Genomic DNA, 13,113 nt, shown 5'->3' with positions numbered 1-13,113 from the left:
AAGATATAAACATCATATACTGATAATCTGAAGGAATAACATTTGCATAATATTGACATTAAATAAACTGACTTTTTCTAATTACCTATACATATAATATTCATATGATAACCTACCTAATGTCGTCGTTGTTCCCACTTCATTGGCTGAAAAAGGGACAGCAATATTGTAAGTTAATTTTAACAAAAATGTGATTGTTAAACTATGGTAATTATCATTAATCCTCAAGTATTCGGTCGATTATATTGTGTTAATTTTCTACTTCGATCAAGTCTTATTGACAACAGTGCCTCTCTTAATGTATTTTTATTTTGGGGAGATAAAGGAAAGCAAAAATATAGTGCAATTAAAACTTGTTTATGTTCAGATAAGGAACATACTGCATCAATGTACCATTACTAATAATAATATTACCATTATTAGGCAATATATTATACTCCAAGTTATATGACACGTGGCAGGCTATACAGTTACTGTAGTTGGTCATTCAACCAAATCGGGCTCGTCTCGTATGCCATACAATCAAGCTTGTTTCCACTTTGAATTTGGAAGCCAAATCCAAGCACAACACTAAATTCAAATGATCTACCACAATATCGGTGGTATGTTGCAAGAACAGTTGCTACCTCATACAATACAAGGAAAGTTGTAGCATTGAAAACTTTGTTGATCGTTATAACATAATTTAACGATTTTACTCACAAACTGGACATCCTTTTATTTGTATTCGCAAACTTATACCGCTTTGCCAATCCAGTGGTTTGATTCTCAGTCCAGTAGCAATCACAGTAACAGGAAACGGAATATCCTTAATTGTCTTCGAGTCACTTGGACCATCAAATACCTACAGAGAAGATAATTAGAGAATGTGAAAAATGAAGATGATAATATTATAAGGTTATTACGAGGATACTTCAAAGTATGCACAAAGATAGTATAGCTGGAGTATCGAGAGGTCAATGCGCGGCGTACTGTCTGAGTGCATACTTTGACGTATTCTTTGAAGTATACATCTTTTCCGTCCAAGGATACACCATGGAAATGCCGAAACTCAAAATGTTTAGAACAGAATCAGCGAACTTCTTTGTGTGGAGTCCGGTCAATTCTTGTGGCAGCAATGTTTGTTTTTATTATCAGAGGACGCATACGCCCTTAATCATTTCATATTTGGAATTTGCATTTACTAATATGGTAGGATGAAAATACCCCGTAAAATACCGCAAAATTGCGGCACGCTGTAACTTATGGCGTTACGGTAACAGATGTATAATAACATATAATTATTAACAATTTGTTCATTGGTACGAAGCATAGTTATGAAATATGAATTCCTCCAAACTATAATCACAGAATCATAGGTCCATGTTCATTTCAACACACACATACTTACCACGGGATTTCCATTATGTATTATAGGAAACCATATATTGCCATCCTGTGTAAACTCCACGTTGAATGATGTTACATACTGTCCATTTTTTCCACCACCTTGTATCCTAATGTCAGATACCTTGAACGGTACGTGATTGAATAAGTCTATATATTCCGCACGCGAGTCTTGTTCTGGTGACCATGATAAATTACCATCTAGTTGGGCTAGTGGTTCATCAGAGCTGATACTGTCAACTGACGATGACGATGGTACAGCGTTGTAATTGATTACAGTAGGCTCCATATTATCTTGACACGGCACTAAAGAACAACACACAAAACATGGATTGAGTTGAAGTCATGAACAATGTATGTGTGTATGAAGAAGACTACAATACACTGAGAACTTCGGGTGAGATGATCAGAATGTACGAAAAATCATTTCAGGAATGATTTATGTAAAATTAAAATTAATACAAACAGCAACGTGCGTATAGCGTCAACATTAGGTAACAGGTTGACTAATAAAGTTATTTATAATGACGTTATATTATTCATAGCTGTTTAGCGCGACGTGCATGAGTTTCGATTTTAGGTATGATCTCCAATAAGGTTATATAGTCGACGAAAGACATGCTCTAAACATACCAAGCTGTAGACAAGATCGTTGAACATCAGCTACGCATCTACCGTTAAGCCATTTGGTGTACCCTTCATTACATTTGCATGAAATACACTCATCAATCTCTCCACAAGATTCGGAAATATTTGGAGGGTCGGGAGGGCATGTTACGTCACAGTTACACATTTTATGGCAATCTGTTGAAAAATTATGGAATGAATCATGACCGTGAACACACTGATATATTATAGCTACCCAATTCGCTGGTATGTAAATATATAATTCGATAATATTTGATGATGTAAGATGATTTATTTTCACGACCATTTAATTTCACTGAGTTCTATTGTTGTTCTACATGTTCAGGTCGATTTAATTTTACTCATCGTATACATATCTACAAAAATAGCTATTAAAATCTAGCGAATATTGTGTTTACAGTACATTGCCTTGATATGTATATCCACCATATTATGTTGTTATGTTGTTACTTACCGGGTATATATTCAGTTGTCGAAATACGAGTTGTAGTTCTCTGAGTCGTTGTTGTTTCTGTTGTATTAGTAGTTTCCCCCACTGTGGACTGGCTTGTACTTGACAGAGTTGTGACCTGAGTAGATGACGGTGGCAGTGATGTTTTTGCTGGTTCAGAGGCTGATAATTTGAAAAGAAAAAATAATACAGCATACGCAATTAGTGATTGTTGGTAAAACAAAATCACAGGTAAAATAAATCAGTTATATGTTTTGGCAATTGACACCGGCACCGAAATTGACATTCTTCGCCGTTATACTCACTTGTTTCATGTGTCACTGTGGATGTTCCACCAGACGTTATTTTTTCTGTTGTAGTTATGGTCGTGTGTCTGGTTGTCGGTGGTACTATCTCAGTAGTAATTGATGTGGTCGTTGCTGGTGAGGTAGTTGTTATCTCGTTCGTGGTGGTTTCAATAGTTGTAACTAATAATAGACAGGAACAAATGTAGTTTATATTAAAATATTTTCATTTGCGTGGACACGCACCGGAAAACTTTGCATTATATTCTTATTATATGTACTCACCCACTTCACATGTATACAGTTTGACAACTATTGTTGGTTTGTTTTTATAACTGTTATCTTCTCCAGTAAGTGTGATCACCAAAACATCAATCTTGTCAATCTTTAAATCATTCATTTTCTCGTTGGTAGAATCAGTGTTGCCAAAAAACATCTATTTAAACGGTGATAAACATATAATTGGTTATCAGTGCAGAATTATTAGTCAAACAATGCATAACATAAATGAATACTATGGCGTAATTGTAAAAAAATCCACGTGGACGTTGAGGCAGTACAAGTAATATTACGTGATATCAGATCAACCAAAGATAATATATTAATTAGTAGTTTGATAATTGAAATCTACTGATTTGATGTTTGTTTTAAAATGACTGACAAAAAGAGATTTTACCTGTTCGACATTGAAACCTTCGTCAAGGAGACTATCAAGGGGCTGCGGTTCACAGTTCCTTGGTATATATGCAGGATCTCCTTGCCGAGGAGCATGTAGACGACAGTAAGAGTCACCTCCATCACTAGATACTTCAACTGTGTAAGCACGAACAAATTCTTCAACGCCATCTTCTTCCACAAATCCTAATGTTCCAATACTACTAACTCGTGTTGCGTCTAATAGTGTGAGCTTTAACCATTGTACCGTGTCGTGTTTTGAAGGCATCCATGGACCAGGCGGACTATTCAAAAGGTTTGATGGATGTCTTTCAATTTCCCAGGACGATGCTTCTGCGCTACTTAAAACTACTTCTTCGGTTGCCATACCGTATTCCCTGGAACAATGGTCTGTGTGTATAAATGAAGTATGATAGGCTTACCGAGATGAAATGAAGTGTGGATTTTACAAAGCAGATACAGAAAATTGACAATTATGATTCTAAATGGTATCATTCTCAAATCCTCTCAAAAAAAGTCCTCAATAAAAAAACAATAAATATAACAATAAATATAACGATATATATACTGAAAATATGGATATGTACTGTTAATGCTCAAAATTTATTCAGTACCACAATAATAACGTCAATAACGTATTACGTCAAGGGGCACGTTATATAGAATATAACATAATGGTATATATGTATTTGCTAGTGTAGAATTAATATGTTATACCTGCTAGAACCGAGAATAGCTCATCATTACTAAATATAACTAAGTTTATTTAGTTTACAGATTCGTAACTGACACCTCTCCATCGACCCCCTAATATTATAATAAATCTAACCTGTTGATGTGGTGACACGTGTACTTGTTTCCGTAGTTGTACTAACAAACGGGGTTACGGTTGTTTCAATGGATGATACTGTGCTAAATGACGTTGATATACTAGATTTCTTAGCCGTTGTAGAACTTAATGATGTCGTACTAATTGGCACTGCATGAGAAAAAAAAATTATACATCAATTTGTTTTAACAGAACATGAAAGTTTTTTTTTAAATTTAGTAATAAAGACAATCTCTGAAAATATGAACATACATGAAGTTGACGACTCGCTTGTAGTGTTTAGCATCAAAGCAGAAGTGCTTTCGTAGGTGATTGTTTCGAAAGTAGATTCGCCCGTAGTGACGAGTTCACTTGTAATAGTAGCTGTACTTGACGACATTGATTGGCTAGCAGTCACAGGAACGGATGTTGTTTCAATTTCTGTGTGAGTCTTTGTTGTAGATGGTGTTGTCACTTCTGAAATATAATGCAAGTAAACCAGAATGAGTAATTGAAATTGCAGGCAGATATACAACATACGGCTCATCACTGTGTTAAGTAGAAGCGACGTTTTGATATAGCTTGTAGCGTTTTAAAACTAAATTATCATTATATATGATATATGTCATCTGATTGTTTTATTTAATTTAAACAGAGTAAATTACTAACCAGTTGAAGTAGACTTTTGGGTGGTGGTACCCTCTTCAGTGCTACTCACATTAGTTGTTGCTTCGTAGGTAGTAGTGTGTTCTACGTGAACGGATAATTTATTTATTTAATTATTTGGATCGTTCGTTTGTTTATTTTTCAGCTCTATTAGTTGTCATTAGTTTTAACAATTAACTTTGTTACTAGTAGACAAAGACACATTTGTATAATAACAAACCTTCAGTTTCGGTAACTTCACTTGTTGTTTCAATAACTGTTGTATAAGTTGGTGAAAACGTGTCCCAGTAAAATTCTGTAGTGCTGATGGGTCCTAACAATGATAAAAGTGTCATTGAATATTGACAGTAGAGGTCAGGTGACTCAATAATTGAGTTTGTAAGTAAAATATAGTGTCGTTTGTTTATAATAAGGTATTTATTTTATACATCTTTGAGAAGCAGACGTGTCTAATTGTACCATTAACATACCGATATATTGTATTCATGTATAGTGCATTGTGTGTATCTGATAAACAGGTACTAGCACATATTGATAAATCGTTCACCCTAGCGACAAAGCGCTAAATATGTGACGTAAGGGCAGTGCAAAGCGTCGATTTTGTTTTGATCTCTAACTGTCTACCATTAAAGATTATGTATTCGATCAAGATCACTATGTTCTAGATGACGAACTACTAAACTACGATCATTGAATGACTTTGTCTACATCCATATATACCATTTTGACGTTACAGAAGCTACCCATCACAATAGGGCGAAATTCATAGAAATGATGTAGTGCTAGGTCATTGAAGTCATACTTACTTGTCGTCGTCTCTGATTTTGTGCTTGTGCTTTTTGTTGTTGAAATCGGTGATTGTCTCGTAGTTTCCACTGTGGTTGTCTCAGTACTTGTGCTAGGAAAGGCAGTTGTCAAAGGGGTACTTGTCTTCACTGTAGTGGTTGTTGTTTTAACTAATATTGAGAGTGAATTAAAAGTAAGCATGAACAATGCAATTTATATCTCAGATATATATCTTAGGATATATATCAGGAATGTGCCTTGCAATTTCCTGACATCATAAGGAACTTATTGCATGTGAAAAAGCACTTCAATATATTTACGAATTTCAGAACCTAAATGAACGATTTAAGGTCCGAAATGCGACGAAATGGATACGCTGTCGTACGCTCTTATCAGTCAAGATAAACGTTTGTTCAAAGAATAACGGCAAGAAAAAAAATCAGGCCAACCATGCATTTAACATTGAGTATAAAGTGAAACAATGACACCTTAAGATGAAATGTACAGACATAAACGTTATTGGGACTCCTTTTCGTATTATAAATTTATTGTCTCACCCATTTCTATGCAACTCCAGAATGAAGCTGTCATTATCGGTACTCTGTCCCATTCCACTGGTATAATTCGAATTCGTGTAATTAGAGGCAGATTGGAACCCAGCACAGTAGATGTTGCATGCACCACTTTGACTCGGCTGAACATCTATAATGCAAATATAAAATAATTAATTCCACATACATACGCATACAATTACTGGTTTTACTTTCTGTATTTAAATAAAGCAGTGTAGTACAATGAAAGAAGAATGCAATCTTTGCGCAAATGTATGTTATGTTAGGCACGTCATATTTGCCAATATATGCTTTTTATGATAATTACTCTTTTCCGTTGTGAAAGATGTACAAATGGCAGCGACTGAATGGTTTACGCCATCAATCATGTACAGATATGTATATGTATATTACTCCATATAAGGTATTGTTGTTACAATATATTTTAGTTGTACAGCGCTGTTACATCTACACGTTTGAAAAGTTCATCTCATCATACCCACTACAATATCTTCCTATTAATATAATATTTAGGTTTATTTATTTATTTATTTATTTATTTATTTATTTATTTATTTATTTATTTATTTATTTATTTATTTATTTATTTATTTATTTATTTATTTATTTATTTATTTATTTATTTATTTATTTATTTATTTATTTATTAACTTATTATATAATCAAGTATAAATAGTATAGATTATTAAGATAACGCTCGGCCGGGGTAGGCACGAGTCATCTGCGGTTTAGAAATGTGTTTGTGTGAGTGATACCATTGTGTTTTTCATATTTGATATGTCTTGCAACTGCGATAATGGACTGCCAATTAAAAACTCAATGCGTACAGATAGTTATCAAGATCATACCCAGGAAAGTAAAACTTATCTCAATGAATCAGTTTTACATCTAGTACTTACCTCATCAACTTGGTATTCCAGAAAATCATCAAAGGAAGCTATAACTCTTGGAGTTGTGTTCGACTCCGGCTTTTTGGCAACGTATGTAACATCATTTTCAGTTGTGTATAGAACATGAAACAATGTAACCATATCTGGAATGTTGTCAACTGGAGATTTGACACCCGATATTTTAATACTAAACACGTTTACCGGCTCACTAAAACTAAACTCTATAAACGGGCTGTCATCACCGGCCATTGGACGCCACGCTCTTTCAACTTCATCCATAAGTCCTGTAGCCGGATATTCAGGGTCGGAAGACGATGCAGTCACTTCCACTGGAATATGTCTCTCATTCGCCATGCCTTCAGAGCAAACGACTACATAGACACAATGTTAGATAAATAATAAGTAACTTTTGTGAATGTATACCGACAGTAATCTGCGCATGGAGCAATTTCATCATATTATATAAGTAGAAACACAATACAATATATTAACTTCCATAGTATATGTTTGTTTAGAGCATATCACAAAGTATGTAACACATAGAAAGTATGAACAAAATAAGTTTTTACCTGGTGTTGTGTATACGGTACTCAGAGTTGAGCTTATCGGCGAGGAGAACATTGTAGTCGTCGTCGTTCCACCAGCTGTTGTGGTGGTAGGCGTTGTGCTAACCATGCTGGTTGTCGAAGTGGATGCTTAAAAACGAATGTAATGTTTAAACAACATTTAGTAATGGTTATATGTATGATGTTTTTTAATTGTGTAACTGTTGTGAATTCATTTTACTGTTCTTTGTTGCTTTATACTTAATAATGATAAGAATATTACCTTTGCATCCATAATACTGAATATTAAGACTTGGTTGTGTACTGTACATATTCCTCATTGGTGATATTCGAATTGCGAACACCGGCTCAAGGTTGTTTGGAAGAGTATTCTCTACCACAGATTTCGCATCTTCGTTGCCGAAAAATACCTGTGTACAAAAGAATTAGGCAAGGTTATCTTACTGCGAGGAATATATGACGCAGATTTCTATAACTTAATTGCGCAAATCCTTTCACTATGATATACATGTATACAAAGATATTTAGTGTACATATAACGTATATATACCTCTTCAACTTGTGGAATGCCAAGATCTTCATAAGGTACTGGTTCATGGAATATAGTAATTTCAGGTCGGTTTGGCAGTCGAATCCAGTTGCGTTCTGGCTGGTCGTCTTTACTAACTTCTATAGTGTATTTCTCCACATACTCTTCATCACCATCGAGATTGACATAACCTGTAGTTGCAACACTAGTAATACGTGTTTGTTCTTCGAAGCTGTATTCCAACCATGCGCCATTGTATATTTTTGAAGTCCAAGGCTCTTCCTCTCTGGGTGATGACTTTTCTTTCTCTCTACCATCAGCTTCGCTAGACGCTTCAACAGCATCCGGGAATATCTTCTCGGCAATGATTTGCATGTCTTCATATTCATAACAAATTTCTGTAAATATATAAGGTTAATATCCCGTTCTTAATCTTGGTGTGCGAACCACACTATAATATATATATATATATAAATATAGTACAAAGTATGGATGATAATATAATATGAGATAGTATGTGGTAGTGAATATACGTATTATATATTCAAACAAAATTATCAAATGTCTTTTGGAATTACAAAGCTAACAATTTTTGCTTAATCATACATACATTAATATTTCTTATTTAATATGCAGATATATGCAAATATCACAATCAATGTATACATGTTATATATTTGAAATTTTTCCTTGTCCGCATTGATATATTGTCAGTGTATATATGTTTCTGCATAAATATATTGCAACATTCGAACGCATACATGGCGTACCATAACTTGTCTTGCGTCGTTTTTTTGTGTTGTGCGCTAAAATACTCTTCTGACATTAGTAGATTGAAGCGCAATTTAAAATATACGTCAGATGTAATGTAGGTACTACTTACTGGTTGCCGGGGTACTAGGTAGTACTGTGCTGGAGGGAGATGACATGGTTGTGTGCAGTCCTGTAATGGTTGATTGACTTAATGATATGGGAGACACTGGTCTTGAAGTGGTTGATGGTATTGACGGAATAGTTGTGCTATGTCTTGGAATGGTTGATGAAATCGGTAAATGAGTTGTGAAAGGTATTGTAGTTTTTGATGGTATTGATGAGGCAATTGTACTAGGTCTAGTAGGTCTAGACGAGACAGTCGTACTAGGTCTAGTGGCAGATGATGACATCAGTGGTGTTGTAGTTAACGGCCTCGAAGTAGTTGTTAACATTGATGAAACGGTTGTATGAGGTCTAGCGACGGTTGATGACATTGGTAAAGAAGTATTTAACAGTATTGATGGGGTGGATGTGAAAGATTGGCTAGGTGTAATAACAGTTGATGATATTGGTGCTGTGGTTGTTAATGGTCTTGTAAAAGTTGGAGGTTTTGACGAAATTGTATAAGGTTTAGTTATGGTCGATGACACTGGAAACGAAGTAGTTAATCGTTTTGTAGTGGTTGATGGTATCGATGGGGTTACTGTAGGAGATACTGTTCTGGTTGTTGGTAAAATAGTAGATGCAGTAGAAGAAATGGTAGCATTTGACGGGAAGGTAGTTGAATGTTGTGGTGTTGCACTCGCCGTTGGGCGCGAAGATGATACTGGCATCGTTTTAGTACTTTCAATTTTCGTAGAGTAAGTTGTCTCAATTCCAGTTGTACTAACTTCTGTGGTAGTTTTAGTTTCTGATGATGTTGGCACTGTATAAATAGAAAAATTGTAATATTCTGAGATTCAGAAGTTAATATATGATGTATCAGAAGCAGTGAGTTACATAACAAATTAAAAACCAGTGAAGTTATTGTCAACACGTTATTTTACATTTTGTTTCTGGTAACCGTATTTCTTACTTGGTAACAATGAGCTTACTCGGCAGAACATTACATTGGTTATCTTTTTTTCTATCCATGACGGTTACTTGTGTACAAGGCTACGCATTCTACATTGTGATAATTCAATAGGCCGATATATATTCTTTCGTGCGAAATATGCTTTTGTCAGTAAAAATTTTCACAACTGCTTTTTTCTTCGAGTCGGTAAGATTGCGTATTGACTCATTTTGTGGCAAAAACAACACATATTCATACACTCACTTGTAACTTTTTCCGTTGATATGGTCGTAGTTGTGATAGGTACGCACTGACAACATCCATTCTGCGGGGCGAGTAGCATATATCCCACCTTCAACAAAAACAAATTGTCTTCTTTAATCAAAAACACTGAAACAACCTCAACGCCGAATAGCGAAAATATCAAATTGTATTACATCTTATAAAACAACTGTTATTGCGTTATTTATTACAATGATACGTAAAAACAAGTAGTTGGAAAATACTCAATTTGGTTGTTTTTTCTTAATTGTATAAACGACAATCCCGCGTTTGAATATTGAATGAGCCGAAATAAGCAAATGCTCTTATATACGTAACAAAGATGGCGACACGAAATTGTGTATGGACGGGATAGATCTGCTCACCATCCCTTACCAGGGGAGCCTGGGGCATGCTCCCTCTTAAACATGTTGAAGATCCAGACCCTCTGAAACGCTATTACCTGCATTTTTAGGGGCAAATTTTGCTGACACAAAGGATTTCAGCTTGATTTTAGAGATGACTCCCCACCCAACATGTTTTGCGCCCCCCTGTGCCACCGCCACTGATTAAAATTCACAAAGTCCAGGTAATCTAATATAACAATCATGAAACTTCGACTGTCTACTTTTGTATAATGTCTTCATGTTTATGTTTCAATAAGCAAGATCATATTAATGAACACTCTCGGATAATATTTCACTCACTTCACAGTCACTTTCTTGTAAGCGACATCCGGATTCACACTCGACGTAGTATTCTTTCAGTCCTTCATTGTATTTACAGTTGCATAATTGGCAGTCTCCAATCCAATAGTAATCACCTTCTACTGCTTGCTACACATACAAGGTGTGAATAATATAATACATGTTACACATAGCTACATACTAGTTTACACATACATACATACATACATATGAAGCATATTTATGTATTCTTGCATCTCTTCAACCATATACAATTAATAACATATCTATATCACATCAGCGCAATTGGTCAGTTCATGTATACACATAAGCTGAACTAAATAACTTACATCAATGGCATTGCCTTCCATGTCGATAGCCCCATCCAGTAATGTACAGACACATTGTTCACTGGGTGATGAGTAGCATAAACCGTTGAATTCAACAGTGTTTTCAGGACATATACATTCCTTAGATGCACAATGAGAAGCTACTTTATCATCGACTGGTGGTGGTTTGGCACCAAATCTTATATCATCACAAGTTAGTGAGATGATACAGTCGGTCTTATCACACACTGAAAAATATAAATATTTAATGTTTAATATAAGGATTAAATAATGTGGGTGAAAAGAGTATTAAAAGACAGTGTTTGTCGCACCAACCATGTGCGAAATTCGCGTTCAAATACATTGGTTTTCCCACAATCCAATGCGTTATTCCAGTGTCAAGCACCGACCCTAACTGATTAGAATATTCGCAAATGTGTTCATATCATCCCAGGAATGGCCTAATCAATCATTGGTGACGTCATGTTTTGAACTAGTTGATCTTCGCAACATTCAAAGCCGCCAGATTTGTTCGTATCTTGCTGCAGGCGTGGCGCGACGATTACTGTCCTTTAATGTATAGTTACGTAAACAGTTTTGTTAACTGGTGTTTTGAGAAAACCAGATAGTTAAGTTTGTACAAAATTCCACTACACTATATTATAAAAAATATCATTATATTTTCATAACATGGACTGCTAAACCAAGCTAAATGTGGTACGACTATCATGTGATCCAATAGAACCCCTGCATTTAAAATGGATTGAGCGATATAGTACTCAGTCGTCGTCAGTCTTCTAGTGCATGTTGTCTAGACGTACAGCCGACATACCATATCCTATATGTATCATTTCACAACCGTTGATGCATGCGACACATGGAATTCAATATCTTCTTTGGATCAGTTAATAATGTTCTACTTTGCTGAGTTGCATAACAGGTTAATACATACATCCTTGGAACTTTGATGATTAAAATTGAACCTGGTAAATCCGACCTCCACGCGTATATTCAACATCACTGACTGTGCACATTTTGTGATGCAGTTTACACTATTTCTGTCGCTATAACTGCGTATAAATATTATTTTACTTCATCTTGTCTTATTATTATGCGGATAACTATATACAACTGGTATAATGTGTTTTGAAGGCTCTATAAAATCTATTCGAATTAGTTGCATTTACATTATCGAGTATATGGATATTTAATTCGCGAAGATTTCGGATTGATATTGAATAAAATATACCTGTTGATATGGAAGGCGTTATCGTGGTTGTCACTTTAGTAGTTGTTGTCGGAGCACATGGCACAGGGTAAGATATCACGTGATTGTCAACACATTGGTATTCTATGCATATATCGAGTGGATCCGACCAGGTTTCTCCAGGCTAAAAATGTAAGTTCGTATTTCGAATAATTGCGTCAATACATGACAATAATAGTATTACATGTGTACTGCAGAATACACAGTCATACGTCGAGGAGTAATATTGGTATTGTATATAACTGATATGCAAATGAGCTAAAAATACTTCCTTCTAGATTTTTCTTGTTGTTTTCTTGCATTTGTTGCATTACTTCAACTTGCCCCCCCCCCCAACCATAATTCTTGTTAAATGGTTTAAATGGTATGATTGAGTAATTTGAATTTTCTCGAATGTTCTTTCTTGGTATTTATTTTTTCACCCATCCTTTTTTATTGCATACAATAGAAATTAAGTTACAGCACAATGTCAAGATACAACAAATGTCACAGCTAATATAAC

At 35.1% G+C, this 13,113-nt stretch overlaps 1 protein-coding gene across 1 annotated transcript in view; it reads right to left on the bottom strand.

Annotated features, from left to right (window-relative positions):
- LOC102801021 (uncharacterized) overlaps positions 1-8,083 on the bottom strand; it is a 47,155-nt gene extending 39,072 nt beyond the window's left edge. The window contains exons 1-17 of the mRNA XM_085501119.1: positions 7,995-8,083; positions 7,736-7,861; positions 7,176-7,537; positions 6,262-6,406; positions 5,725-5,874; positions 5,139-5,231; positions 4,922-5,002; positions 4,526-4,729; positions 4,274-4,423; positions 3,446-3,834; positions 3,055-3,205; positions 2,791-2,952; positions 2,489-2,647; positions 2,020-2,190; positions 1,391-1,692; positions 703-844; positions 117-146 (exon numbers count right to left, since the gene is read on the bottom strand). Of these exons, the coding sequence (XP_085357245.1) occupies positions 117-146; positions 703-844; positions 1,391-1,692; positions 2,020-2,190; positions 2,489-2,647; positions 2,791-2,952; positions 3,055-3,205; positions 3,446-3,834; positions 4,274-4,423; positions 4,526-4,729; positions 4,922-5,002; positions 5,139-5,231; positions 5,725-5,874; positions 6,262-6,406; positions 7,176-7,537; positions 7,736-7,861; positions 7,995-8,052 (2,875 nt within the window). The 5' untranslated portion in view covers positions 8,053-8,083. The remainder of the gene's footprint in view (positions 1-116; positions 147-702; positions 845-1,390; positions 1,693-2,019; positions 2,191-2,488; positions 2,648-2,790; positions 2,953-3,054; positions 3,206-3,445; positions 3,835-4,273; positions 4,424-4,525; positions 4,730-4,921; positions 5,003-5,138; positions 5,232-5,724; positions 5,875-6,261; positions 6,407-7,175; positions 7,538-7,735; positions 7,862-7,994) is intronic.
- Between the last annotated feature and the right edge of the window lie 5,030 nt (positions 8,084-13,113).

Source organism: Saccoglossus kowalevskii, chromosome 7, assembly GCF_978046115.1.
Source record: "Saccoglossus kowalevskii chromosome 7, keSacKowa6.1, whole genome shotgun sequence".
Lineage (NCBI taxonomy): Eukaryota > Metazoa > Hemichordata > Enteropneusta > Harrimaniidae > Saccoglossus > Saccoglossus kowalevskii.
Note: the sequence above shows the minus strand (reverse complement) of the source record. Positions and strands in the feature narration are given on the sequence as shown.